Source organism: Salmo salar, chromosome ssa03 (genome assembly GCF_905237065.1).
Source record: "Salmo salar chromosome ssa03, Ssal_v3.1, whole genome shotgun sequence".
NCBI classification, from domain to species: Eukaryota; Metazoa; Chordata; class Actinopteri; order Salmoniformes; family Salmonidae; genus Salmo; species Salmo salar.
In genome coordinates, this window is record NC_059444.1 from 58,168,438 (window position 1) to 58,192,201 (window position 23,764).

General features: G+C 44.4%; 1 protein-coding gene across 3 annotated transcripts in view; it reads right to left on the reverse strand.

The window, feature by feature from the left end:
- Positions 1 to 1,225: 1,225 nt before the first annotated feature.
- Positions 1,226 to 23,764, reverse strand: part of LOC106600820 (junction plakoglobin) — a 63,132-nt gene continuing 40,593 nt past the window's right edge. For all 3 annotated transcript variants that reach the window (XM_014192516.2, XM_014192517.2, XM_045714999.1), the window contains exons 2-16: positions 22,189 to 22,243; positions 21,578 to 21,742; positions 20,875 to 21,128; positions 16,768 to 17,006; positions 15,456 to 15,657; positions 14,614 to 14,758; positions 14,375 to 14,478; positions 13,344 to 13,682; positions 9,478 to 9,630; positions 8,372 to 8,491; positions 8,057 to 8,207; positions 5,653 to 5,774; positions 4,858 to 4,900; positions 2,782 to 2,931; positions 1,226 to 2,447 (exon numbers count right to left, since the gene is read on the reverse strand). In XM_014192516.2, the coding sequence (XP_014047991.1) occupies positions 2,795 to 2,931; positions 4,858 to 4,900; positions 5,653 to 5,774; positions 8,057 to 8,207; positions 8,372 to 8,491; positions 9,478 to 9,630; positions 13,344 to 13,682; positions 14,375 to 14,478; positions 14,614 to 14,758; positions 15,456 to 15,657; positions 16,768 to 17,006; positions 20,875 to 21,128; positions 21,578 to 21,742; positions 22,189 to 22,204 (2,190 nt within the window). In that variant the 5' untranslated portion in view covers positions 22,205 to 22,243 and the 3' untranslated portion in view covers positions 1,226 to 2,447; positions 2,782 to 2,794. The remainder of the gene's footprint in view (positions 2,448 to 2,781; positions 2,932 to 4,857; positions 4,901 to 5,652; positions 5,775 to 8,056; positions 8,208 to 8,371; positions 8,492 to 9,477; positions 9,631 to 13,343; positions 13,683 to 14,374; positions 14,479 to 14,613; positions 14,759 to 15,455; positions 15,658 to 16,767; positions 17,007 to 20,874; positions 21,129 to 21,577; positions 21,743 to 22,188; positions 22,244 to 23,764) is intronic.

The window sequence follows — 23,764 nt, forward strand, 5'->3', positions numbered from 1 at the left end:
GGTGTCAGCTAGAGATGACGTGCAGGAGCTTGCAGGGATTTGAGAGTAAATAGAGGCAAAAATATTGATAAAAGTCACCTTGTCCGAGAGAGATTTATATGGTTATCAAAACGTCAGGCCAGGGTAAGCCTACATGAAACACAGCCCTTATTTTAAGTGTTTCTAAAATCCCCTATGGGAAAAATGTATGGTGGGAAAATGATTGGAATCATTTTCCTGTTTGACCGCTAGGTTTAATGGGTATTATGACACTGCCACTGGTGAACTGCCTGACTAAGACATCTTCATTTATCCACGATCTTGGAGTGTACATCAAAATGGAGGCAGGCTAGAAGAACTTCTCTGTAATGGTATCGAATTATGCTGTGTTACATGAGGCGATTTATACATTCTTATGACAGCAACAATCATTCTGGCTGAAAATCTTGTTCTTGAATGCAAGGTTGGGGGAGGATTGGAAGACACTATACCACACATAATCTAAGCATCTGCATTATGTGTAACTAAAACACTATCTTTAATTAGCAAGAGGGCAACTTCTAGTTGTACCTATCTTCATATTCTGAGGTGCACTGTAAACTTTTTCCTTCAATTTCATGCATTCCAAATAGTAAAGAGTCAGGTGTGAGATGGAAATGTCAGACACCCTGCCCAGCTGTGAGCTATCACAACAACCACTTGGTGGCAGTAGGCCTATACTGTATGAAGTTGACACACACACACTGCCTCCTTTCTCTTATGTTGTCCCAGAAATCCTATCCCTATAATCAATGCTGTTTCTCTACCTTCTCTTTATACACTTTATTTCATACTGGTTCTCACTTGGCATGTGTGACGCACAGTAATGGAGGTTAACAGTGGAGCCGTAACCCGGGTCCGATTCAATGGCACCGTTTCAAGCTGTGGCTGAGTTTATCCGGTACGATCTCCCTCCGTTACATGCACAGATGAATAGGGGTCAGTTATCAGTATATTTATCATAAGCTTTGGGTTGTTATTACTATTTGAAACGTGAATGTGGTACTCTGAGAAGGCAGATATCCTGCTTTTTAGGGACACATGAGGGCGCTGTGAGACAGTTTCCTTTGGATTCTTCACCACCAGCCTGCAATGGTTTTTATTGTCTGGGGGTTTGGACCTTGCTTGACTGAAAGTGAGTGAAAGCAACAATGACCTCAGGGCTAAATAGGATCCAATTAGCCATACAAATACACAGGAGACAGGCTAGTTAATATAGTTTGTTTTATTTGAAAAAAAGTTTCAAACTAAAAATGTTCTGTAAAAATTCATATTCATAGTGTTAATTTCCCCTTCATTCGTATGGTACACTCATCGCTTATCAACATCATCCTTCTATCATCCCTCGTTTCTCTTTGCCTTTTCTATCGTTTGGAAGGTAGGAATGTGCAGCGGGGTCGCTACAGAACACACAATCTACAAACAACAGGATCACGATTACTGCTTCCCCCCACACAACCCCCCCACCCAATCAAAATAGAAAATAAACAGAAAGCTATATGATTATCATCGTCACAAAATACATCTCTTTGGCATTCTTCCCCTGCCTCTTACCTCAGAACTCCCCACCCGCCTCCCCAACCCCCGCAAAAAATCAAGACATAAAAAGAAAAACACCTCCACAACGACGCACATACTTTGAGGAAACGTCAGTTGTAGTAGCTGTAAAAGGGTGCGGGCCTGCCAGACATGACGTTTTGGATCATACACACGTTTTATGTTGAAGCACAATGTATTAGTCCGCGATGCATATGTATACTGTGTCGGTTGAGTGTCTATAACTGTTGGTGAGCAAGACCGGTCCACAGGAACAGAGGTGAACCAACCGCACCAGCTGAAGTTGTAGTTTAGTGTGCCTGGGAGACCACTCGGCTGGGAGAGAGTGGCTGTGGACACACATTCAGGGGACAGGGTGCTTGTCTCGTAACCTCAGACCCAGCAGCAGTTTGGATCATGGACTGGACTGGGGGGATAGACAGTTATAGGCAGCACAGGGACTGCTGCTGTTCCAATTAGCCACCGGTCTCATAATGTGGCGAACAGGACTTCTTGTCTGAACTCAATGTTACTGGTTATTGTTGAGGACTACTGTATGTGGCTCTGCATACCGCCATGTAAATTATACACATGAAGAAAAATAATAATAACCTGCAATGTAAATATGCAAGGAAACGCCTAAAACCAACACAGCATCTACAAGTTAAAGTTCAATTTCCCTCCACATTAACTGTAACAAAGCAACTTTTCATTTTGAGGAACACTAAATTCTTGTTATTGTTTTTTTTCTTTTCTTTTTCTTGTGTTTTCTGACAACAGCCCCTGATTGGCCAATGTCTCCCCATGAAATAGGAGTTTCCCTTTGTGGTGAAATCCTCGTTCAGCTGTCCCTCCATGGTGTTCACGCCAATTTCACCCTTTCCATTTTGTGCCTTCAATGGAAGAGGCAGTTATTTAGACATAATCCAATGTTTCGTGTGGTCTTAAAACGTTGCAATTATGGTATGTTGAGTTATTAATTTGTGTACTATATAACTACAGAGCTGTGTTTTACTGCCATTCTGGGCGTGTGAGTGTCTGTGTGAATGTGTGTACTGGGGGAAAGTACGGGCTGAGTCGGTGCATTAGAGGAGCTCTGTGTAGCTGTGTGTATGCATCTACATCACTGACCTGGCCCTGTGATAAAGGGCGCTTTGGGTAGCATCTACATCACTGACCTGGCCCAGTGTGTTAAAGGGGGCTCTGGGTAGCATCTACATCACTGACCTGGCCCTGTGTGTTAAAGGGGCTCTGGGTAGGCCTGTCGGGGATCGTAGACCATCTCAGGCATGTACTGCTCATGCATCTCTGCTTCCAGTGGCATCCCGCCCATGCCCAGGTCAGAGTAGCTATAGGGGGGGTAGCCTCCATCCAGCTCTAAGGGAAGGAGGGAGAGAGAGATGAGAGATAGAGAGGGAAAGAGAGAGAAATTAGACAACTATAGAATACCCAGGCAAACAGAGAGGCAAGCTCATTTGGAGTATTGACACTGACAGACAAGCATCCAAATTATTAGACAGGCAGTCAGAAATGAGCTTTGCTCCCATCGGCAGGCGTTTTCCTGTGACGGATGGAAAGAAGAACAGGAATAATCATCTCTTCACCTTCACCTCTATTCTATTCCATTAATGCTATTTCATACCCTGTTTAATAATGTGAGCACTGCGCTATGGATTAAGCATCAGCATCGAAAGGACCCAGTGCTCTGGAAGGATGGGGACTAGTGTACCACACGCATGCATGCGCGCGCGTGCGTGCGCACACACACACACACACTGGGGGATATATGAGGGATAGAGTTCAGAATTATAATTAAAGATATTGAAATGAGGATTTACTGAGAGAGGGATGGGTGAGAGAGGGATGGATGAGAGGAGAGGAAGACAGTGAGATTCACAACTAGGACATATGACAGAGACCTAAGATTAGCTAGAGAAATCCGCTGTATGACGGCAAAGAGATAGTAGTGACCGATAGAGCTAGGGAAAAAAACTAATATAAATTCCCCAGAGAGAGACAGAGAGAGTGCCAGTGTTTTCTATAGAGAAGTGTTACGCAATTACAGGAAGGAGAATTAGCCGAGCAGTGGAAAAGAGAGAGTGGGTATCAACTCAGCAGCATGTGTGTGAGAGAGAGAGAGCGGGATAGAGTGCGGGAGATCGCTTGACGACGATAGATGGCCAGTTAATGGAAATGACATGGAAATGTGACCAGAGGGGAAATAGACAGATACCTCCGTGAATTTAATGACATCCCCACTGACATCCTACAGTGTACCCCTCCTCCCCCATTACCACCCCCCTGACACCCTCCCCCTTCTCCAGGGTATGGCGGGAGCAGACACATCAGAGAGAAACACACACATGAACGCACACACACACACCCACAAACACACACTCTCTGGAGTGCGGCCAGGGGGCCGAGTGCATTATATAAACAACAGGGGTCCCCCACACTCCCTTGGGTCTGAAGGACTGCTCAGGGGAAAAGGACAAGACCTTGCTCCGGCTATCTATAGACACATGCCTCTCCTTTTCCTCCTCTTCTCTGATGCTCACTATTGTGTGTGTGTGTGTGTGTGTTTGTATCTGTATGTGTGTACATGAGAGAGAAACTCAATTATTTGCGATTTCCCCCCCCCCCCCAATTATGTTAAAAAATGTGTGTGTGCGTGACTAGTGAGACGAGGGCAGACTTTGCTGTGACAATGCTTGCACGTTGATTTAATGATCACCCTCTGGTGCACACAGTCCACTGTCACTCGTCACAGCCACTGTGACAGGAAACCAATCAAGTGGCACTTAACCTAAATGAGGTCCGACTCTGGTTTGTGTGTGGGTGTCAAATCATCTCTGCCTCTCTCTCTTCTGGTTCATCGATCTATCTCTCTCTTGCCATTTTTTGGTGAAACGCAGTAGTGTAATGTAAGATGTTCGTTGCAGTAGTATAATTAAGCATTAAGGCCTGAGGAGGTGTGGTATATGGCTGATATACCATGGCGAAGGGCTGTTCTTACCGACGACGCAATGAGGAGTGCCTGGATACAGACCTTAGCCGTGGTGTATTGGCCATATACCGCACACCCCTGAGGTGCCTTACTGCTATTATAAACTGGTTTCAAACGCAATTAGACCAGTAAATAGTCATTTTTTGTTATACCCATGGTATACGGTCTGATATACCATGGCTTTCAGCCAATCAGCATTCAGGGCTTGAGCCACCTGGTTTATAATCTAGCATCATATACAACAGTGGTGTTACATTGGTGTACTGTACTGTAGTATAGGACTGGTCCACACTCACCATCCGCCAAGTATGCAGCTTGCATGGGTACAGCATTGTGGGCCTGGAGAGAAAGAGCGAGATTGAGAAATATTGAAGTAAATATGTACCATTCTAACTTCAACACTATACTTTTATCGGATAATGCCCTTCTAAAAAACGACAGAGGCAGACGATAACTTTACATCTGGTGCCAACGACGCCCAGTCAGTAAATCTAACACTTTGGAGTTCAATACTTCCTCATGGTGGATGTAGTGTAAACAGTAGACCTGTCTGCTTTGGGCCTCCCTGTCTCTGTTCCCCTTGACAATCTGATGAGTCAGCAGGTTCCCAGCTCGATGTGATTGATTAAAACCTATGCCAGATCTGCCACTAATCCAATCGGTGAGCCTCGATGGCGGTAATTATCCAATGAGCTTTGGGAGCCTGTGGCGATGTGTGGGGCTCGGAGATACTTAGTGCATTAGGCATGCAGGTTTTGAAATGATGTGCAAACACTAGATAGAGTTAGTTATTGGGGATTCATTCTTATGGTAATGCGAGCATGAAAGGTAAACATACAGATAGATTACTGAGCAGTATCGATTGTGTCATGTCCACTTGTGTGTATTTGGATTTTGATACAGTTCTTCCCTGAAGCAATGACTGATCTGAGAAATATTGGATTGGTTTAAAGCAATCCAAGGGTGGAAGCCAGTCAAGCCCTTATAGACAACTGAGATGAACCTTAAAGGTGTTCAAACAGGGCCAGCCACTACTGATCCTTGTACTGATCGCTCCCAGGCTGTAGGCGGCGTCAGAGGCAGAGGCTTACCATCTCCCAGGCTGCAGGGTCGTGTTTGAACAGTGAGTGGGTGAGCTCCACGGACACACGCTTCCTGTAGTCAGAACTCTTGTCCTCCGAAATACGGAAGAGAACGGCTGCTGCATAGGTGGCTGTGAGGGAGAGGTGCGGGGAGACATGGAAAGAGGGAGTGGGAGAAAGAGGGGGTGGGTGAGGGTGAGTGAGTGAGGGAGGGAGAGAGAGAGAAGAAGGAAGCGATATCAAGAGGTTGTTTGTCATTGCCTCTATGCTATGACAGTTATGATGAGTACCCAAAATGCTAATGAGGTACATAAGACAACATTGAGAAAACGAGATGGGCAAAGAGAGATGGGAGGCAAAGATATCATGTTTGATTAGTCAGCACACATTATTAAAAGGATATGGAGAGAGCCCAGGGAGAGATAGAGAAAGATGTCATATTTGGTTGTGGTCTGTGTGCATATGCTTGTGTGAGAGAGAGCGAGAAAGAGAGAGAGAGAGAGAGAGAAAGTGAGGAGGTTTGTGTGTACACTCTCTTAGAAAAAAGGTTTTCAAAAGGGTTCTTCGGCTGTCCCCATAGGAGATCCCTTTTTGGTTCCAGGTAGATCCCTTTTTGGTTCCAGGTAGAACCCTCTGTGGAAAGGGTTCTACAAAGGGTTCTCCAATGGAGACAGTTGAAGAACCCTTTTAGGTTTTAGATAGCACCTTTTTTTGTAAGAGTGTAGGAGAGGCATGTGCGTGTGTGTGTCTATTTGTATGTGCAGTGCCTTCGGAAAGTAATCAGACCCTTGACTTTTTCCAAATGCCATTACATTACAGCCTTATTCTAATATGGATTAAAAAAAAATATATCCTCAGCAATCTAGACACAATACCCCATGATGACAAATCGAAAAAAGGTTTTAGACATTTTAGCAAATTTATTAACAATAAAAAAACAGAAATACCTTATTTACATAAGTATTCAGACCCTTTGCTATGAGACTTGAAATTGAGCTCAGGTGCATCCTGTTTCCATTGATCATCCTTGAGATGTTTCTACTACTTGATTGGAGTCCACCTGTGGTAAATTCAATTGATTGGACATGATTTGGAAAGGCACAGACTTTTCTATATAAGGTCCCACAGTTGACAGTGTATGTTAGAGCAAAAACCAAGCCATGAGGTCGAAGGAATTGTCCGTAGAACTCTGAGACAGGATTGTGTTGAGGCACAGATCTGAGGAAGGGTACCAAAAAAATGTCTGCAGTATTGAAGGTCCCAAAGAACAGTGGCCTCCATCATTCTTAAATGGAAGAAGTTTGGAACCACCAAGACACTTCCTAGAGCTGGCCGCCCGGCCAAACTGAGCAATCAGGGGAGAAGGGCCTTGGTCAGAGAGGTGACCAAGAACCCAATGGTCAGTTTGACAGAGCTCTAGAGGTTCTCTGTGGAGATGGGAGAACCTTCCAGAAGGACAACCATCTCTGCAGCACTCCACCAATCAGGCCTTTATGGTACACATTACAGCCCGCTTAGAGTTTTCCAAAAAGCACATAAAGACTCTGAGACTATAAGAAACAAGATTCTCTGGTCTGATGAAACCAAGATTGAACTCTTTGGTCTGATTGCCAAGCGTCAAGCATGGTGGTGGCAGCATCATGCTGTGGGGATGTTTTTCAGTGGCAGGGACTGGGAGACTAGTCAGGATCGAGACAAAGATGAACGGAGCAAAGTACAGAGAGATCCTTGATGAAAACCTGCTCCAGAGCACTGAGGACCTCAGACAACCCTAAGCACACAGCCAAGACAATGCAGGAGTGACTTCGGGACAAGTCTCTGAATGTCCTTCAGTGCTCAGCCAGAGCCCGGACTTGAACCCAATCGAACATCTCTGGAGAGATCTGAAAATAGCTGTGCAACAACGCTTCCCATCCAACCTGACAGAGCTTGAGAAGATCTGCAGAGAGGAATGGGAGAAACTCCCCCAAATACAAGTGTGCCAAGCTTGTAGCGTCATACCCAGTGATTACAAGGCTGTAATCACAGCCAAAGGTGCTTCAACAAAGTACTGAGTAAAGGGTCTGAATACTTATGTAAATGTCATATTTCCGTTTTTTATTTTGAATTACATTTGCAAAATTTTCTAAAAACCTGTTTTTGCTTTGTCATTATGGGGTGTTGTGTGTAGATTGATGAGGAAAAAAAACATTTAAATATATTTTAAAATAAGGCTGTAACGTAACAAAATGTGGAAAAAGTCAAGGGGTCTGAATAATTTTGAATGCACTGTACATGGGACTGTTTTGAAAGCCCAAGTCTTTGTTTAAAGAACAGATATATGATTGTTTGTTGAAAGCCCAAGTGTTTGTTTAAAAAAGAGAGCTGTATAAAATCCACTAAAGCGTAAGCTGCTGTTTCTGAAGAGACTGACCGATGCCTTCGTTATTGGAGTGCAGCAGCTCCATGAGCGGGGCGGAGGCTCCCTCTGCGTCGATCATCTCCGCAGACTGCTTGTCCAGGGCCAGCTCACACAGCACCCCCGCAGACACACGCTTCACATTCTCCACGTACGAGTACAACAGCTACGGACAGATGGAGAGAGGGAGGGAGAGCTCAGACACATCTGCTGAAATACACCAAAACTCACAAGTACTCACACTCGCTCATTTTCACTCTTTTTTTCCCCACTTTCTCTCACACAAGTGCATACAACACCAACTGAGAGTTCAATGTGTTAGACATTAACCTGTACAAAGAGTGGGATGGTCTGCATGCTGGCGATCTCTCCCCTGTTGACGGGGTCTCTAGCCAAGATGTGCAGGGCTCCTGTACAGCCCTCCACTATCTCCTCCATACGAACACCATCCTGGGAGGAGAGTGGGGAAGAGAGTTAGGAACTGTGTGTGTGTGTGTGACTTTGTGAAATCCTCTGTGACGATACTTTGATATATGGGTTTGTTTTCATCATTTAACATTGTGTGTGTGTGTGTGTGTGTGTGTGTGTGTGTGTGTCTGATCTACTTCATGTAAGCTGGTTTGACAATCTTAACAATACAACTTTGACACTAACGGAGCACTGTATCATACAGAGAGCACTGTATCCCAAATCATTTGGCCAAGCTCCCAATGGCTTCAAAACCGCATAAAATCAGTAACAGACTTGAGAGGGTGTGTATGTGTGCGTATCCTGCCTCAAGTTTAAGTAAACCTTTTACAGACAACGAATCAGTGAAAAACTCCCTGGTCGTCTCTCACGAACTTAGCCCACATTTCGTATTTTCCCTCTAACCACAGCTCTCTGTCTATACGTGTGAGTATTGTTGTGCAGCTCAGAGTTCAAAGTGGGCCAGTGGACTGAAATGGATCTCTGTCACAGAGTCTCCCCATAAGCCAACTGGCCTACACTGGGTTGGAGAGTTCTGGGATGGAGCGTGTGCTGGAGCTGGGGCATGGTGGTGACCACATGGACTATCCTGCTGGGACCCTGTGTGGCACATGGCACCCTTTTACTGAGTCTGAAATACAACCTACTTGTTTTACAGTGTGAGGAACTGTTTCAAACACAGAGAATGCAGTCTTGGAATGTTTGTGATTTGATGTGCATCGTGTTGAAAGAAGGTTGCCTTGGGATGTTCTGTGTGTTTGAATTGTGTGATATGGCTAGCATGTAATGGACTGGATTCATCTGTGGTATGTGGGTTGCAACGGAGGTGACTCACTCTGTATATGTGCTGTAACTGTGAGTGACTTACATATTTGTGGTGAAGGTGACATAACTTCTATCATTATGGATTATGACAGTGGCATTCCTGTGATAGTGAGTCTTATGTGTTGAATGGTGTCGTGACTGACCTGGTATGTCTGCTGAGAACTGGAGGCGTGTCTCTGGGTGTCCTGGTGAGCCTTCAGCAGCAGGTTGACCAATCGGGGGATGGCTCCAGCATCCCTCAGTGGGGCCTGATTGACTGGGCACAGCGCCAGGTTACGGATCAGGCCAACCGTGGCCTATGGGAAAGAGAGGGGGCGGGTTAAACGTAGCTGTATGGAAAAAGCACCAATATTATCTCTGTTACTGCTACAACACCATATGAAGAAATACATGATATACTACTTGATTATGAGAGTGCATGTATGAAAGCATACAGTACACATCTATTAAGGAGTTGGCACTGCAGTGTGGATCTCATGTGAAAGAACGCATATGTACCCTAAGATATACATCTATATTTTCGACTGCGCAAGTGATGCACGCTGCAGCAATGTAACTGCATCACATTTAACAGAACGTGAGATGCCATCTCCTGAAATGATGGTCTGGCTTACCATAACTCTGCCCTGTTTCCTCCCATTTCCCATACCCCGACCCCTAGCCCCAACAGGGGCCAATAACATCTTATATAGTCCCCTTTTAAAAACCTCATCATTCATTTCACATCATTAAATAACAATATCCCCTTTATTAAAAGAGCTCCGGCTGGATTGAGAATCCTCCACTGGCGTGTGCTGTGATGGAGATCTGGTTGCCTAATCCTCCACACACGCACACGCCAACGCACACACACACACGCACACGCGCACACACACAAATCCCCTGCTGTCTGTCAGTGAGGAGTGCAGATCAGGAGGAAAATTCAGGCATGCCCCGTAGGGCGGAACGATTGGCTAATTCAGCCTGTAAATGAATGATTAGATCCTGCTTGTGCACAGAACATGTATGTGTATGCAGCCACAGATGAACATACACACGTGTGCATTCCAGCATACATATTTATATGGCTCTCTCTGTTTATTCATATGAGTTTGGATAGACAAGGACACGCACACGCACACACACACACACACACACACACACACACACACACACACACACACACACACACACACACACACACACACACACACACACACAGTATGAGGTTTAAATTCAGAATGTGTAAATGAGTGATTAGGCACAGCTTGGTGCAGACAAACCTTTTGGCTGACGTAAAGCAGAAGGAGGCAGAGATAGAGGAGGTGTGTGTGTGTGTGTGAGGGAGAGAGCACAGTGTGTGGGTCATTCATGTTCTTTGTGTGGGAACTAAATACAATCAGAGCTAATGAACTCAGAAAGCCTAATACCCCCCAAAATGGGAAGTATTGTATATATGGTCAAGTAATCAGCAACAAGCTGCCCATACATGGATAGCTGGCTGCCCATACATGGATAGCTGGCTGCCAATACATGGATAGCTGGCTGCCCATACATGGATAGCTGGCTGCCAATACATGGATAGCTGGCTGCCAATACATGGATAGCTGGCTGCCAATACATGGATAGCTGGCTGCCAATACATGGATAGCTGGCTGCCAATACATGGATAGCTGGCTGCCAATACATGGATAGCTGGCTGCCAATACATGGATAGCTGGCTGCCAATACATGGATAGGTGGCTGCCAATACATGGATAGCTGGCTGCCAATACATGGATAGCTGGTTGCCAATAGGCCTTAGAAAACCCCAACACCTTTCTGTCAGTTGAAGTAGAGGATGAGAGATGTCAATGTTTACCTGCTGCTACAGATGGGGGACATGTGTCACTGGAGTCATGAAGACACACATGGCTACTTGCCAAGTGCACATGCATAGGCTACATGCACACACAGAGCGGGTACAAATACTCTTAAATGGATGACTTTCCTCTGTCCTGTAAGACCAATGACAGGTGAAAACACTAGATAGGTGCCTATCACACCGCCTTCCCTCCCTCATCAAATACTTTCAGATCAGAATTGAAGGAAAGGACACAAGGAAAGAACGCCGATGGACTATTGGGACACAAACACGACACACAGAGAGGCTAGTGCACATCGGGGTAAAAATAAAGGGCCATTCTTGTGGACCAGTGCCCATGGGAACGACAGAGCAGGACAGCAGGACACACACATACCCTCGACCATTGAAGTGTTCTGATCCGATTGGCATGAACTCAAGCGTGCTTCACGGATGCTGCTTGCTGGGAGCGAATCAGAGGAGACCAGAGACTGCAGCACGGGGTTGGAGGGGGAAGGGAACGTAACGTTCCTTATCATACTAGTTGACTGTCTAGATCCCAAGAGAGGAAAACTACCACTCATAAAGCAAAGATGACATTAAAACAATGATAACGTACCATTGATATTACTAGTATCCAACTATTGCTATACTGTATTAGTATTGATATTACTATTATGCCTACTATCATCTTACTATATCTACTGTATATCAATAGCATTGCTAATAATGTTAGACATTGGTTTACCCTCATACTAGGCTGACATTTTAGCTTGATTTATTTCGTTGTGAGAGTGGTTATTCTGGCAAGTTGAGCATTTAACTCTCTTGCTATCCTTAAATCCACCTGCTGTCAAAGATGGGTGTGCACTATTCCCTGATGAAACAGACAACGGTAACACATTGATATGAATTTATAAGGTAGCCACTGGATTCAGAAAAAAATCCAACCAATCTTGTTTTCATTGCTAAAAAATGACATCGAAGGCCTTGCCAAATCCCGGACGATGTTATCATTGTTCCACAGTGACGTTGTTGTGTGAAGCATGCTACACTTACTGCCTGTGAGCAGCTCTCTCTCTCTCTCTCACTCCACTCACTCACTCACTCACTCACTCACTCACTCACTCACTCACTCACTCACTCACTCAAATTAGCCATTTCTATTTTACTTAATCTTTGTGTATTTTCTCTCTCTCACTCCCTTCCTCCCTCGCTTTCTCCAAAACAAAACCAAAAAGCCAGAGAGGGGACAGTGGGAGCCAGCGGGTGTTGTCCGAGAGCAACCCAGCGGGATTATGGGAAGCACGTCCTGTGCCCTGCCTCGGGGTACAGCCCAGTACCCTGCCTGCACTACATCTCGCATAGTGAACAACTTCTTCCCATTTGCAGGTCTCACATTCTCCAAAACATCCCCTCTGACCTGCTTTCATTTAAAAGTAATCCTTTATTAAAGTACTACCATTTTCAAACAACAGTTCCAACTAAATGAAGGGCTCTATTCAATATGTATCGCTGAAGCGTTATAGATTCCACAATAGAAATGTTAAGGTCATTTCTGATTGGGCCGACATATGAAATGTTTACTATGAATAAAGTCTCCACTAAAGCGGGAACATTGCCTCCACTAAAGTTGGAACATTCAATAACGCTGTAAACCTGAACTTCCGCAATGCGAACTGAATAGAGCCATGTCGTTTCCAATTCAAGTCTAAATTCTTTTTTAATTAATATGTAAGGTGCATCATACATTGCAAAGAAGGGGACAATGAGTGGTGGCTGTATGTAATGATTTTAACCTCACTCAAGCACCCGTTAAATGAGGCATCATTAAAGTCTGACTGCAGCTGCTGGATATAGACACATAAATAAATGGATGTACCACAACCGGTTATTTAGGTAAACAAAACAATCACAAAGACAAAACAGCCAGCCAAACAAAACAACCGAACACTCAAGCCAGACAAAACAATAAACAAAAGATCAACTGGTCAGACAAAACAACCACAACCAGCCTGCAAACTTCACTCTTTGATCTTTCACCCCTCACCTTCAACTTCACCAAAGTTCAGTAATGGAGCTACCAGCCAGACAAAACAATGAGCCAGACAAAACAAGCACAGTATACCTTTTTCTCACCTCTTCCCCACTCCCATCCCCTCCCCAACCAACTATCTCCCCCCTCACCTTCACCACAGGCCAGTAGTGGGGCTGCCCCAACAGCTTGACGATGGCAGGAATACCATAATGCAGCCGCACAGCATTCTGGGCCAGCTCGGCATCCTGGTGGCGCGACGTCAGGTGACGCAGGGCGCAGACGGCGGGCTCGGCCACATCCTCCTTTTCTCCTGCCCGCAGCACGGCGTGGATGAGCGCCTCGACGCCGCCGCACTGCGTGACCAGGGCCTTGTTGCGGGAGTTGTTGCAGGTGAGGTTGGACAGGATCCCCGTGGCGCACGTCAGCATGTTGACGTCGTCCGAACCCAGCTGTCCCACTAACACCTGCAGCAGGCCGTCCAGGCCCTCCTACAGACAGAGAGAGAGGCGGGTCGAGAATCCTTTATTTGTCCGTCCTTTGTTTGTTCATTATATGTTTTACTGTAGAACTCCAACTATGTTACTGTCTCTGTAGAACTCGATGGTACTGTCTTCATCATGGGACAACGACTGCCTCTTTGAAACCAAAGTATTTCAAGGCCGACCACAGGATTGTTAGCAGAAAACAGGATCTCCCATTATGGTGAATGGAAAAATGACCCTCTTCATAGTCAATTTTCATACATAAAAAAAATAACATTTTTGAAGGCAATCATGGCACCAATAGCTGCCTTTCTAATACACCAGATGTATGTCCTTGTATCGATTATCTTAAAATCGCACACAGAAGAAGTTATAAGGATAGTTTAGTTGCGAATGGCAGCCAGCAGTACCCTGGTCGGCTTTCAACTTGAGTTACTCAATGAAATGGGGCAGCACTGAGCTAGCCTGCAACGTCACTTCCTGGAGTAGCTCAAACTGTGCATGGTACGTCTCCATAAGACGCCATCTTAACCAACTTCATTTGGCTTCAATGCGATATGGAGTCTTCACATAGGAATAAATGGTGTCACGTGATCGATGACTTTGTTCATTCATACTGTATTGTTCTTTATAGACTCTCTGTATTAGTCTATGGTACGGTCTATGCTGATTCAAAATGGACTCTATGGTTTCCTGACCTGTTTAGTGGCAGCATCAGACAGGTTCCTCAGGGTCCAGAGGCAGTTCTGTGTGAGGCGCTGGCTGGAGCCAGTCAGGTGCTGTCCCAAGGCCTGCATGCCCCCTGGAAGGATGAGAGAGGAGGTTAAAGATGGCTCCTTTATGGATAGGATGAGACAACACACACACACAGACACACACATACGTACGGACACACACATAACACACACACCCACCCTAAAAACACACACACACTCACCAGCTTCCACTATGGCGGGCTTGTTGCTAGGGCACACTGAGAGAACTTTTAGCACACGGCTGGTGGTCCACAGCAGTTTCTCATAATTATAGTTCCTCATGATGAAGACCAGCCCCTCAGGGCCCCCGTTGGCTAGGATAATAAGCTGAGAGGAATAACAATGCAAAAACACTGTCATATACAATGAAATATCGCTACAGAGTTTGGACATTGCATTACATTGCATTATGAATGGTCTCAAATATGATTGTTTGAATAATAATAGCAGTATGTGTATTTGATTGAATTATATTCACTTAATATTCAGTATATTACTGATGTAATACAGGGTATTACTGACACTAGTATTATTATTCTAACAATCATATTTGAGACAATTCATAATGCAATGTAATGTAATGTCCAAACTCTGTAGCAATGCAGCTGAAGGCAGCCAGTGGTAAGGCCAAGTACAGTGTACGTGTCTGTGTTCATGTACACACACACACACGTCACGTGCATATACACCCTTGCTCCCCTGCAGTGCAGCTGCAGGTGGCACTAAAAGGGATCACACATAATCCAGACCTACAAGTACACACATACACACACTGCAAGAACACACACAAACACACACACACACTCTCCCCTGACTGCAGTGAAGAGATGCAGGTAGTCCGTGCCAATACCACTATGCCAAATATGATGTCTCAAGCATTATCCACACGCATATACGCCAAAACACACACACACACACTCTCCCCTGGCTGCAGTGAAGGGATGCAGGTAGTCCGTGCCAATACCACTATGCTAAATATGATGATCCAAATGCATACACGCCAAGGACCCCCCCCACCACGCACCTTGCTCTCCTGGTTTCCATAGGAGAGCAGCTGCAGGCAGTCAGTGGTGATGGCCAGGAACTTGGGGTTGCTCTTTTTCAGCAGGGGCACCATCCTCTGCAGGCCGTCAGCCAGGCGCACCGCCATCTTGGCTCCCTCCTGGTGCAGTAGCAGGTTGTGGAGGGTGGTGATGGCATAGAACAGCACTGACTCCATGGGAGAACTGAGGGAAGAGGAAAGGGGAGGGGGAGGGGAGGGAAGCAGGGAGAGAGGGGAGAGGGAGGGAAATAGAGAGGCAGAGACCAGATGAAGAGAGGGAGGTATGAGAGAAATTAGCATGACCTTTCTTTTCCCAATTAGTTCCCTCTGAATTTCATTTGCTTTAATTTGTTTTTTAAATTTGCCCTTGCCGCTCTTTGTATCATTAAAAAACACATATTTCTCTTTCATGGATCTGCATCTATGTCCCTATTTGACAGTCTTGTACAGGGAGGTTTGTCCATTTGTATTTATGTACATTTTGTTTCTGAATTAATTAAATGTCTTAATTTAGTTTCTGTCTGATGCCTCCTAGACTGTTATACAGGGTTTATACTGTGTGAACAGAGATAAAGGGACTCTCTGCCTGAGAAATGCCTATGTAAAATGGCCGCCACTTATCGTGAGGTTAAAATGAGCCTGGTGGTCAGGTTGAAATGATGTGCAAACCAGTTTGGCCAAGTTAATGAGCACAGGATGACACCTCATTTCTGATGGCTAATAATGTGATATGCGAATATCTTAGCCTTCAGGCAGTAGTGGACATGGTGGATTGGATACACACACATAAGCATGTACGCACGCATGCACACACACGCCCATGCTTGCACACACACACGCACACACAAATGAGCACACACAGCATGTACACAACTGCAGATGCAGAGACAGGCCAGAACAGTGTGTGCCTAAATCCCTTTATTTCTAACACTGAATTCTACCTTACAAGTATCTATTTTTCTCTCTTTCACCCCCTTGCTTTTTCTCTCTCTTTCTTACACTAATTCACTCCCCATCAAACCACCAACCTACAATGCCTATAAAAATATAAATCCATCCATCCATCCATCCATGTCTGTTCACCCCAACCAGTCCATTCTCCACTTTAACCATAAAAGTATCCAAACATCTACCAATCCTTCTATCCACCGATCCATACCTACTCCTTCACATCAAACTTTTTACCAACAATCTATCCAAACATCTGTCGACACTTCCCTCCCTCCATCTATCCACTCCCATTTACCCCTCAACATCCATCCATCCACCCACTAATCCCTCCCTCCTCTCCTACCTGAGCATGCGGACCAGGGCGGGGATGCCCCCGGACTTGAAGATGGCGAGCAGGCCCTCTCTCTGGTGGGACAGGCTGTGGAGGATGCTGGCAGCACAACGGGCTGTCTCCATGTCTCCCGTGTTCTGCATGGCCCGCACCACCGCCGCCACCATCTGGGGGGACTGCATCAGCACCCGGCGAGACGCCTCTTTCCGCGTCAGCTGGTTCACGATCATGGCCGCCTTGTTGACCACCACCTGTGGGGAATGAGACGTTGCATATTTGTCCATTTCTGCGCATGCAAAATGGTGGCATTGGGTTGGGACCCATTATTAGGTCTGCACATTTCTTTAGGATTATGGCTTTTTTTAAACGTTGCACTTCAGCAATTCATTGGTACATCGAACATGGTCATTGATAACAAGATTTAGGAACAGACCACGTCTTGAGTTTGAATTGTGAGTAGAAGACAGAGCAGGACTGGGTCCATCATGACTTTCAATCGCAATCAGAACTGACCACATAGGCCTCAACTCAAGCAATGTTGTCCACTGAATCACGTAAGGACAGCTGAAATGATGTTAAATGACAATATCAACCTAGAGAGGATTTGTTTCTGGGGTAGTCCTAATCGGGGTCCAATCTAATGGGCTCAGTCACGACCTTGACAAGCACAGCCAGAGCCACAGAGAGCTAGGAGCTAGTCAAGCATGGAACTGGATCAATGCTAGTCAGCAGGACGGTGCTCACGTGTGTGGAGGGACAGCACACAACAGTGACAGAGTCAATGTCACTATTAAGGACATAATAGTACTTCTATAGTACATGAGACACAGTGCCTTCAGAAAGTATTCATACCACTTTACTTATTCCACATGTTGTGTTATGTCCTGAAATAAAAAGTGATTAAATATAAACCTTTTTCTCACCTATCTACACACAATACCCCTTAGTGACAAAGTGAAAACATGTTTTTTGAAAGGTTTGCACATTTATCTCATTTACATACTTTCTAGACCCTTGAGAGAGATTACAGCTTTGAGTCTTTCTGGGTAAGTCTCTAATAGCTTTCCACACCTGGAATGTGTAACATTTGCCCATTATTCTTTTCAAAATTCTTTAAGCTCTGTGAAATTGGTTGTTGATCATTACTAGACAACCATTTTCAGGTCTTTGCCATAGATTTTCAAGTAGATTTAAGTCAAAACTGCAACTCGGCCACTCAGGAACATTCACTGTCTTCTTCTTGGTAAGAAACTGCAGTGTATATTTGGCCTTGTGTTTTAGGTTATTGTCCTGCTGAACTGTGAATTCATCTCCCAGTGTCTGGTGGAAGGCAGACTGAACCAGGTTTTCCTCTAGGATTTTGCCTGTGCTTAGCGACATTACGTTTATTTTTTTATCCTGAAAAACTCCCCAGTCCTTAACGATTACAAGCATACCCATAACATGATGCAGCCACCACTATGCTTGAAAATATGGAGATTGGTACTCAGTAATGTGTTGTATTGGATTTGCCCCAAACATAACACTTTGTATTCAGGACAAAAAGTGAATTGCGTTGACACATTTTTTGCAGTATTACTTTAGTGCCTTGCTGTAAACAGGATGTATGTTTTGGAATACTTGTATTCTGTACAGGCTTCCTTCTTTTCACTTTGTCAATTAGGTTAGTATTGTGGAGTAACTACAATGTTGTTGATCCATCCTCAGTTTTCTCTTATCACAGCCATTAAACCACCATTGGCCTCATCGTGAAATCCCTGAGTGGTTTCCTTCCTCTCTGACAGCTGAGCTAGGAAGGACTTGGGCTGTTGCAGTGACCATATTACTGCCACACAGGCAGTCATGAGTCAAGACCACAGTAAAATTCCATGTGACTGTTGAGTCACATTAATCTCCTTTTATGCACTCTGGACATGCTTTGGTAGTACCCAATTTGTCATCTACCATCAGGTCCTAATGGCCTGGTACTCAGGGCTCTATTGTCCCTCTAACCACTCTGACATCCATGAAAATGCTTCGAAAAGCACATCAAACACTTATCATCAAAACAGTAGGCCTATCGTACTTTTAAAACTCACCTCACTGTGATGATCAATTTGAACTAAGAAGTTCAACAGCAGGTTGAAACAGTGTAAAACATGATTGTTGTGGATGTTGTTTGAAAGCCTAACACAACAAAATGGACAGCCTTTCTAAGGTGATGATTAATTCAAAACACTCATATGCATATTAAAGCTTACGCATAGGCTATGAGCCCAAGCCTGAAAAAAAAAAAGATGATTGTGCTGTTATACAACACATAGCCTAGCGCATATTACGCATGGCAGAAAAACATAAAAAACACTGATTTAAGATGTCTTGGTACATAATTGGTCTAGCTTATGCTCCAAAATTAAACAAATTTGAATAATCGCCTTTGAGTGTGGACCGTATTATTATACATACTGGATGGACTGGTTACCTTACGCTACTCTCCAAAATGTCTATCCATTAGTCTTGGAGAGAACATATAGCCAGCCCAAGGCAATGCTCTTGGTTCATTGTTTGTGCAGGGCGGTTTACATTTAGCCTGATTTTGAATAGCCTACTAATAGGGATTTTTAAAATACTTTCATAATTAATTGAGAGTCACATTACCTTCAGCTATACAGAATATCTCACCATCACGCATTTCCATCTCCTCCGCTCTCGCCTTTATTCATTTTCTTGAGCGCGCAGACGGGCTGTCAACAGTTTAGTGAAATATGTTTTGTTGCGAAAACATGTTACTATTGATGTTCCGGACCAGATTTCACTTGGTTTCCCAAATGAGGCACTGGGTAGCTGCAGGAACAAGGTTTGAAAGCCAATGGTATATAGAGTTTGGGCAGAATATCACCTGTCGGGGCAGCGAGAGCATGCTCCTCAGTGGTTGATGGGTGGAGTGATCGATGTGGTCGAATCTGTGTTTGAAATTCAACTGCTCTACTGAGGGACCTTACAGATCATTGTATGTGTGGGGTATAGAGATGAGGTAGTCATTCACAAATCATGATCAACACGATTATTTCACACAGAGTGAGTCCATGCAACTTACGTGACTTGTTAAGCAACGTTTTACAACAGAATTGATTGTGGCTTGCCATAACAAAGTGGTTGAATACTTATTGATTTAAGACGTTTCAGCTTTTCATTTTTTAATTAGTTTGTACACATTTCTAAAAACATAATTGCCATGGCATTACAAAACATTGCAATTTAATCCATTTTAAGTAATGGGGTTTGAATACTTTCTGAAGGCACTGTACATTAGATACACACAGTACACACTTTTTTCTTACAATAGTTACTGGCTGAATAATTTCCAAATCAGCCTATTTGTTTAAACAGTGTAATTGAGTTTGATCAAAGATTGCTCCCAGCAGGTAGCTGGGGGGGGTGAGGACAAGGTCATCCATTGGAAGGTCTTTAATCTTGAAATCCTTGGCCATATTTTCTATTTGATTAGCTGCAGTGGTATAAAATTTAAGTAAAAATACTTTAAACTACTGCCTAAAGTAGTTTTGGGGGTATCTGTACTTTACTATTTATATTTTTGACAACTTTTCCTTTTACTTCACTACATTCCTAAAAAAAATTACGTACTTTTTACTCCATACATTTTCCCAGAAAATTGCCCAATTTGCACACGTTTCAAGAGAACATCCCTGGTCATCCCTACTGCCTCTGATCTGGCGGACTCACTAAACACAAATGCTTTGTTTGTAAATGATGTCTGATTGTTGGAGTGTGACCCTTGACTTATATTTTAGCAACTACATTTACTTTTGATACTTAAGTATATTTAAAACCAAATACTTGTAGACTTTTACTCAAGTAGTATTTTACTGGGTGACTTTCACTTTTACTTGAGTCATTTTCTATCAAGGTATCTTGATAGAAAATTTTACTTGAGTACTTTTTCCACTACTGATTAACTGCATCACTAACTTCTTAATATTGATTGAAGGTTCAGATTGTTTTTAATAGGAGCACGTTGGAAATAGTGTTGTTTAATGCATTCATGTGTTAACATCTGTGCTTTGTGAAAATGGGATTTATAACAAAGTTAATTTCTGTTAACTCTTAGACGTTATTTACCGCATCATCGTCGGCCAGCAGCTTGGTGAGCTCGGGCACGGCGCGAGTGGCCAGCTCGGCATCATCCTGGTAGTTAATGAGGTGGACGATTGCGGTCTTGAGGAGCTGCGAGGGCTCAGCTAGCCGCTGGACGTTGGTCTGCTGACCGGGGTCAGTCTGAGTGGACAGCACCGCCTCGCCCTCCACCAGGGTCTCTGGGAACATGGCCGCTCTCACCCGCTGGGCCCGCGTCAGAGTGTACTGGGCCTCCACCTCTGGTGGGAGAGAGGGATGAGAGAAGTATGAGAGAGGGATGAGAGAGGGAGAAGAAAGGGAGGAGGGGGAGATCAACGGATACGTGGATAGATTTATCCATAGATAGTGTTTCAAACTAGTGATATTTTGAAAGAGTTTCTAGCCCCTAGTCAGTGAGTCCCTAGTTTTTCAGAAGAAGAACCATGCCTATTTTAAGACATGGAGCCAGTCTAAACTGGCCTGTGTACGTATGTGATGGCCTATGAGCGAGTGAGTGAATCACAGCATGATTATGACATTGAATGAGTAAGGGTTGACCTATTTGTACAGAAAGAGATGTAGAGAGACTGAAAGAGAAGTAGAGCGAGAGGGAACAATGGAATGAGAGAGAAAGGGGGGATGGAAAGAGAGAGGGGGAAGTGGGAATATGAGAGAAAGGGAGAGAGAGAGATAGAGAGATAACTTATACCTGTAGGGTTTTCCACCATCGTGGTGGTGACGGCATACTTCTTGGCGCTGTACTCTGTGCCCTCGTCATCTCGCACGGTGGTGGCGCCTGATTGGATGCCGGAGTCGTGGGCGTAGTATGTCTGCTGCCACTCAGCCACCTTCACCGAGCCCTCTGCCTCGTTCACTGGGAGGAGAGGGAGAGAGAGAAGTGAGAGCGAAAGAAAGAGAGAGGAGAGAGCGAAGAGAGAGAGAGAGAGAGAGCGAGAGAGAGAAGTGAGAGCGAAAGAAAGAGAGGAGAGAGAGAGAGAGAGAGGAGAGAGGGGACAGGTTGGAAGAGTGACATAGCATCTAAGTATCACTTTTCACAATCCTAGACCCTGGATTAACCTTGTGACAGAGTGGATATGTAAAAGGGGTAATAAAAATAGTGTGATTGATTGACTGAGAGCCAGTGGTCCGTTGTTTCCCTCAAGACACTATATTTATGCTCAGCCACTCCGAAGGGACACTGAGTGGATGGTTGCCAGTGTGTTTCTAGGGTACAGCAGCACCGTGCTCCAAACGTTGGTTAATCAAGGACAATTCTTTGCAGATTAAACGATGCCAGTGAGTCTTTAACAAAATACTTACTTTGCATGGACATCATCACTGTCCAGTCTCAAAACTGGCCTTTGGAGAAAACTTTCTGGAAGAGAGGAAAAAATAGAAAGAGAGAACATTAGGCCATGAATCATGGTCCTGTGTGGCTCAGTTGGTAGACCATGGCCCTTGCAACGCCAGCGTTGTGGGTTAGTATTTTGGTATTCATTAGGATCTCCATTAGCTGCTGCAAAAGCATCAGCTACTCTTCCTGGGGGACCAGTAGGAATAAATACGAAAATGTATAAAGTCACTACTGTAAGTCGCTCTGGATAAGAGCGTCTGCTAAATGACATACATGGAAAAACGACCATCAGAGAGCTAATAAATCTGAAGAAAAAACGAAAACAAATGCATCCAGAGCAACTTTACATTACAATGCCCTTATTCCTGCGGGATAACTCAAGGAAGAACAATGGAGCGTCTACTGGAATAACTCATTGTATACCCAACTAGAATATGATCTGCTTGGTAACAACTGAAAAGTTCTAAAAACACCTTTGGCTGTTTATTTGTTTGTCCAATGCTTACATGCAAGTGAGACACAACTAAACTAGACACTCCAAATGATGTAAAATGTCACAGTAATGTCAATATAATATTAAGTGTCCCCATAAAATGGAACTAAGTTTGTGCAGCACGACAGTAAGGACTGAGAGTGGCGTAAATGGGACAGACTCCATATCCCGTCCCTTCGGTACAGCCCGACCCAACTACTGCAGGGCGGGTGGGGGGTGGGCCGGTGGGGGTGGGGGTGGGTGGGGGGGGGAGACGGTGACATTTGAGAAGTGGTGAGCGTCTCTCCCTGAAAAGGTTTCTCCTTTCCGTTCGCCAAACAATGCTTAATTCATGACTATAATTAGGCCAATGGTGGAGATGAGCGACAGAGGGAGGAGGGTGGCGGTGGTGTTGCAGAGAAATAATCCAAATGCATTATGGGAAAGAGCATTGTCCCCTGCTGTTTGTGACAAATATTCCCCAAGAGACAACAGAGAGGTTTTCTGCGTGTTTGTTGCTGACGTAAATAGCTGCAAAGTACTCGCTGGAAGGAGCTAAATCAATTATTGACCCTAATTTTGGGAGGGAAATCCTTTTTTTTGCTCTCCTCTGGGTTTAATCAATGTCTGAATTGGCTATTCTGCCAAATAGCTCAGATCTATTTGCTACCCACTTACTGAACAGCACATAAAATAAAGTGATAAATATATAATGAGTGATCTAGGCTACTTGGAATGTGTGTGTGTGTGTGTGTGTGTGTGTCCACTGTCCATGTATGTGTATCTGATGCTGATCTTGTTCAAAGCGAGATATCTAAAACTCAATATGCTAGCCTATATATAAACCACATTTTCTCCATACCGAATGAGAACTAGCTAAGAAATGATGACAAATACGCTCTCTTTAACTGAGCTTAAACTGACTGGAAGGCAGACGGAGAACAAAACAAATGAGCAAAGCGTAACTGCTTTTCTCCAGGCATGGAAAACGGTTCATACATTTCATCATCACCCCCTTCACAACGTAATGAAGAGTTCCGCGTGACTGACAGGTAGATGAAAGACTTCCA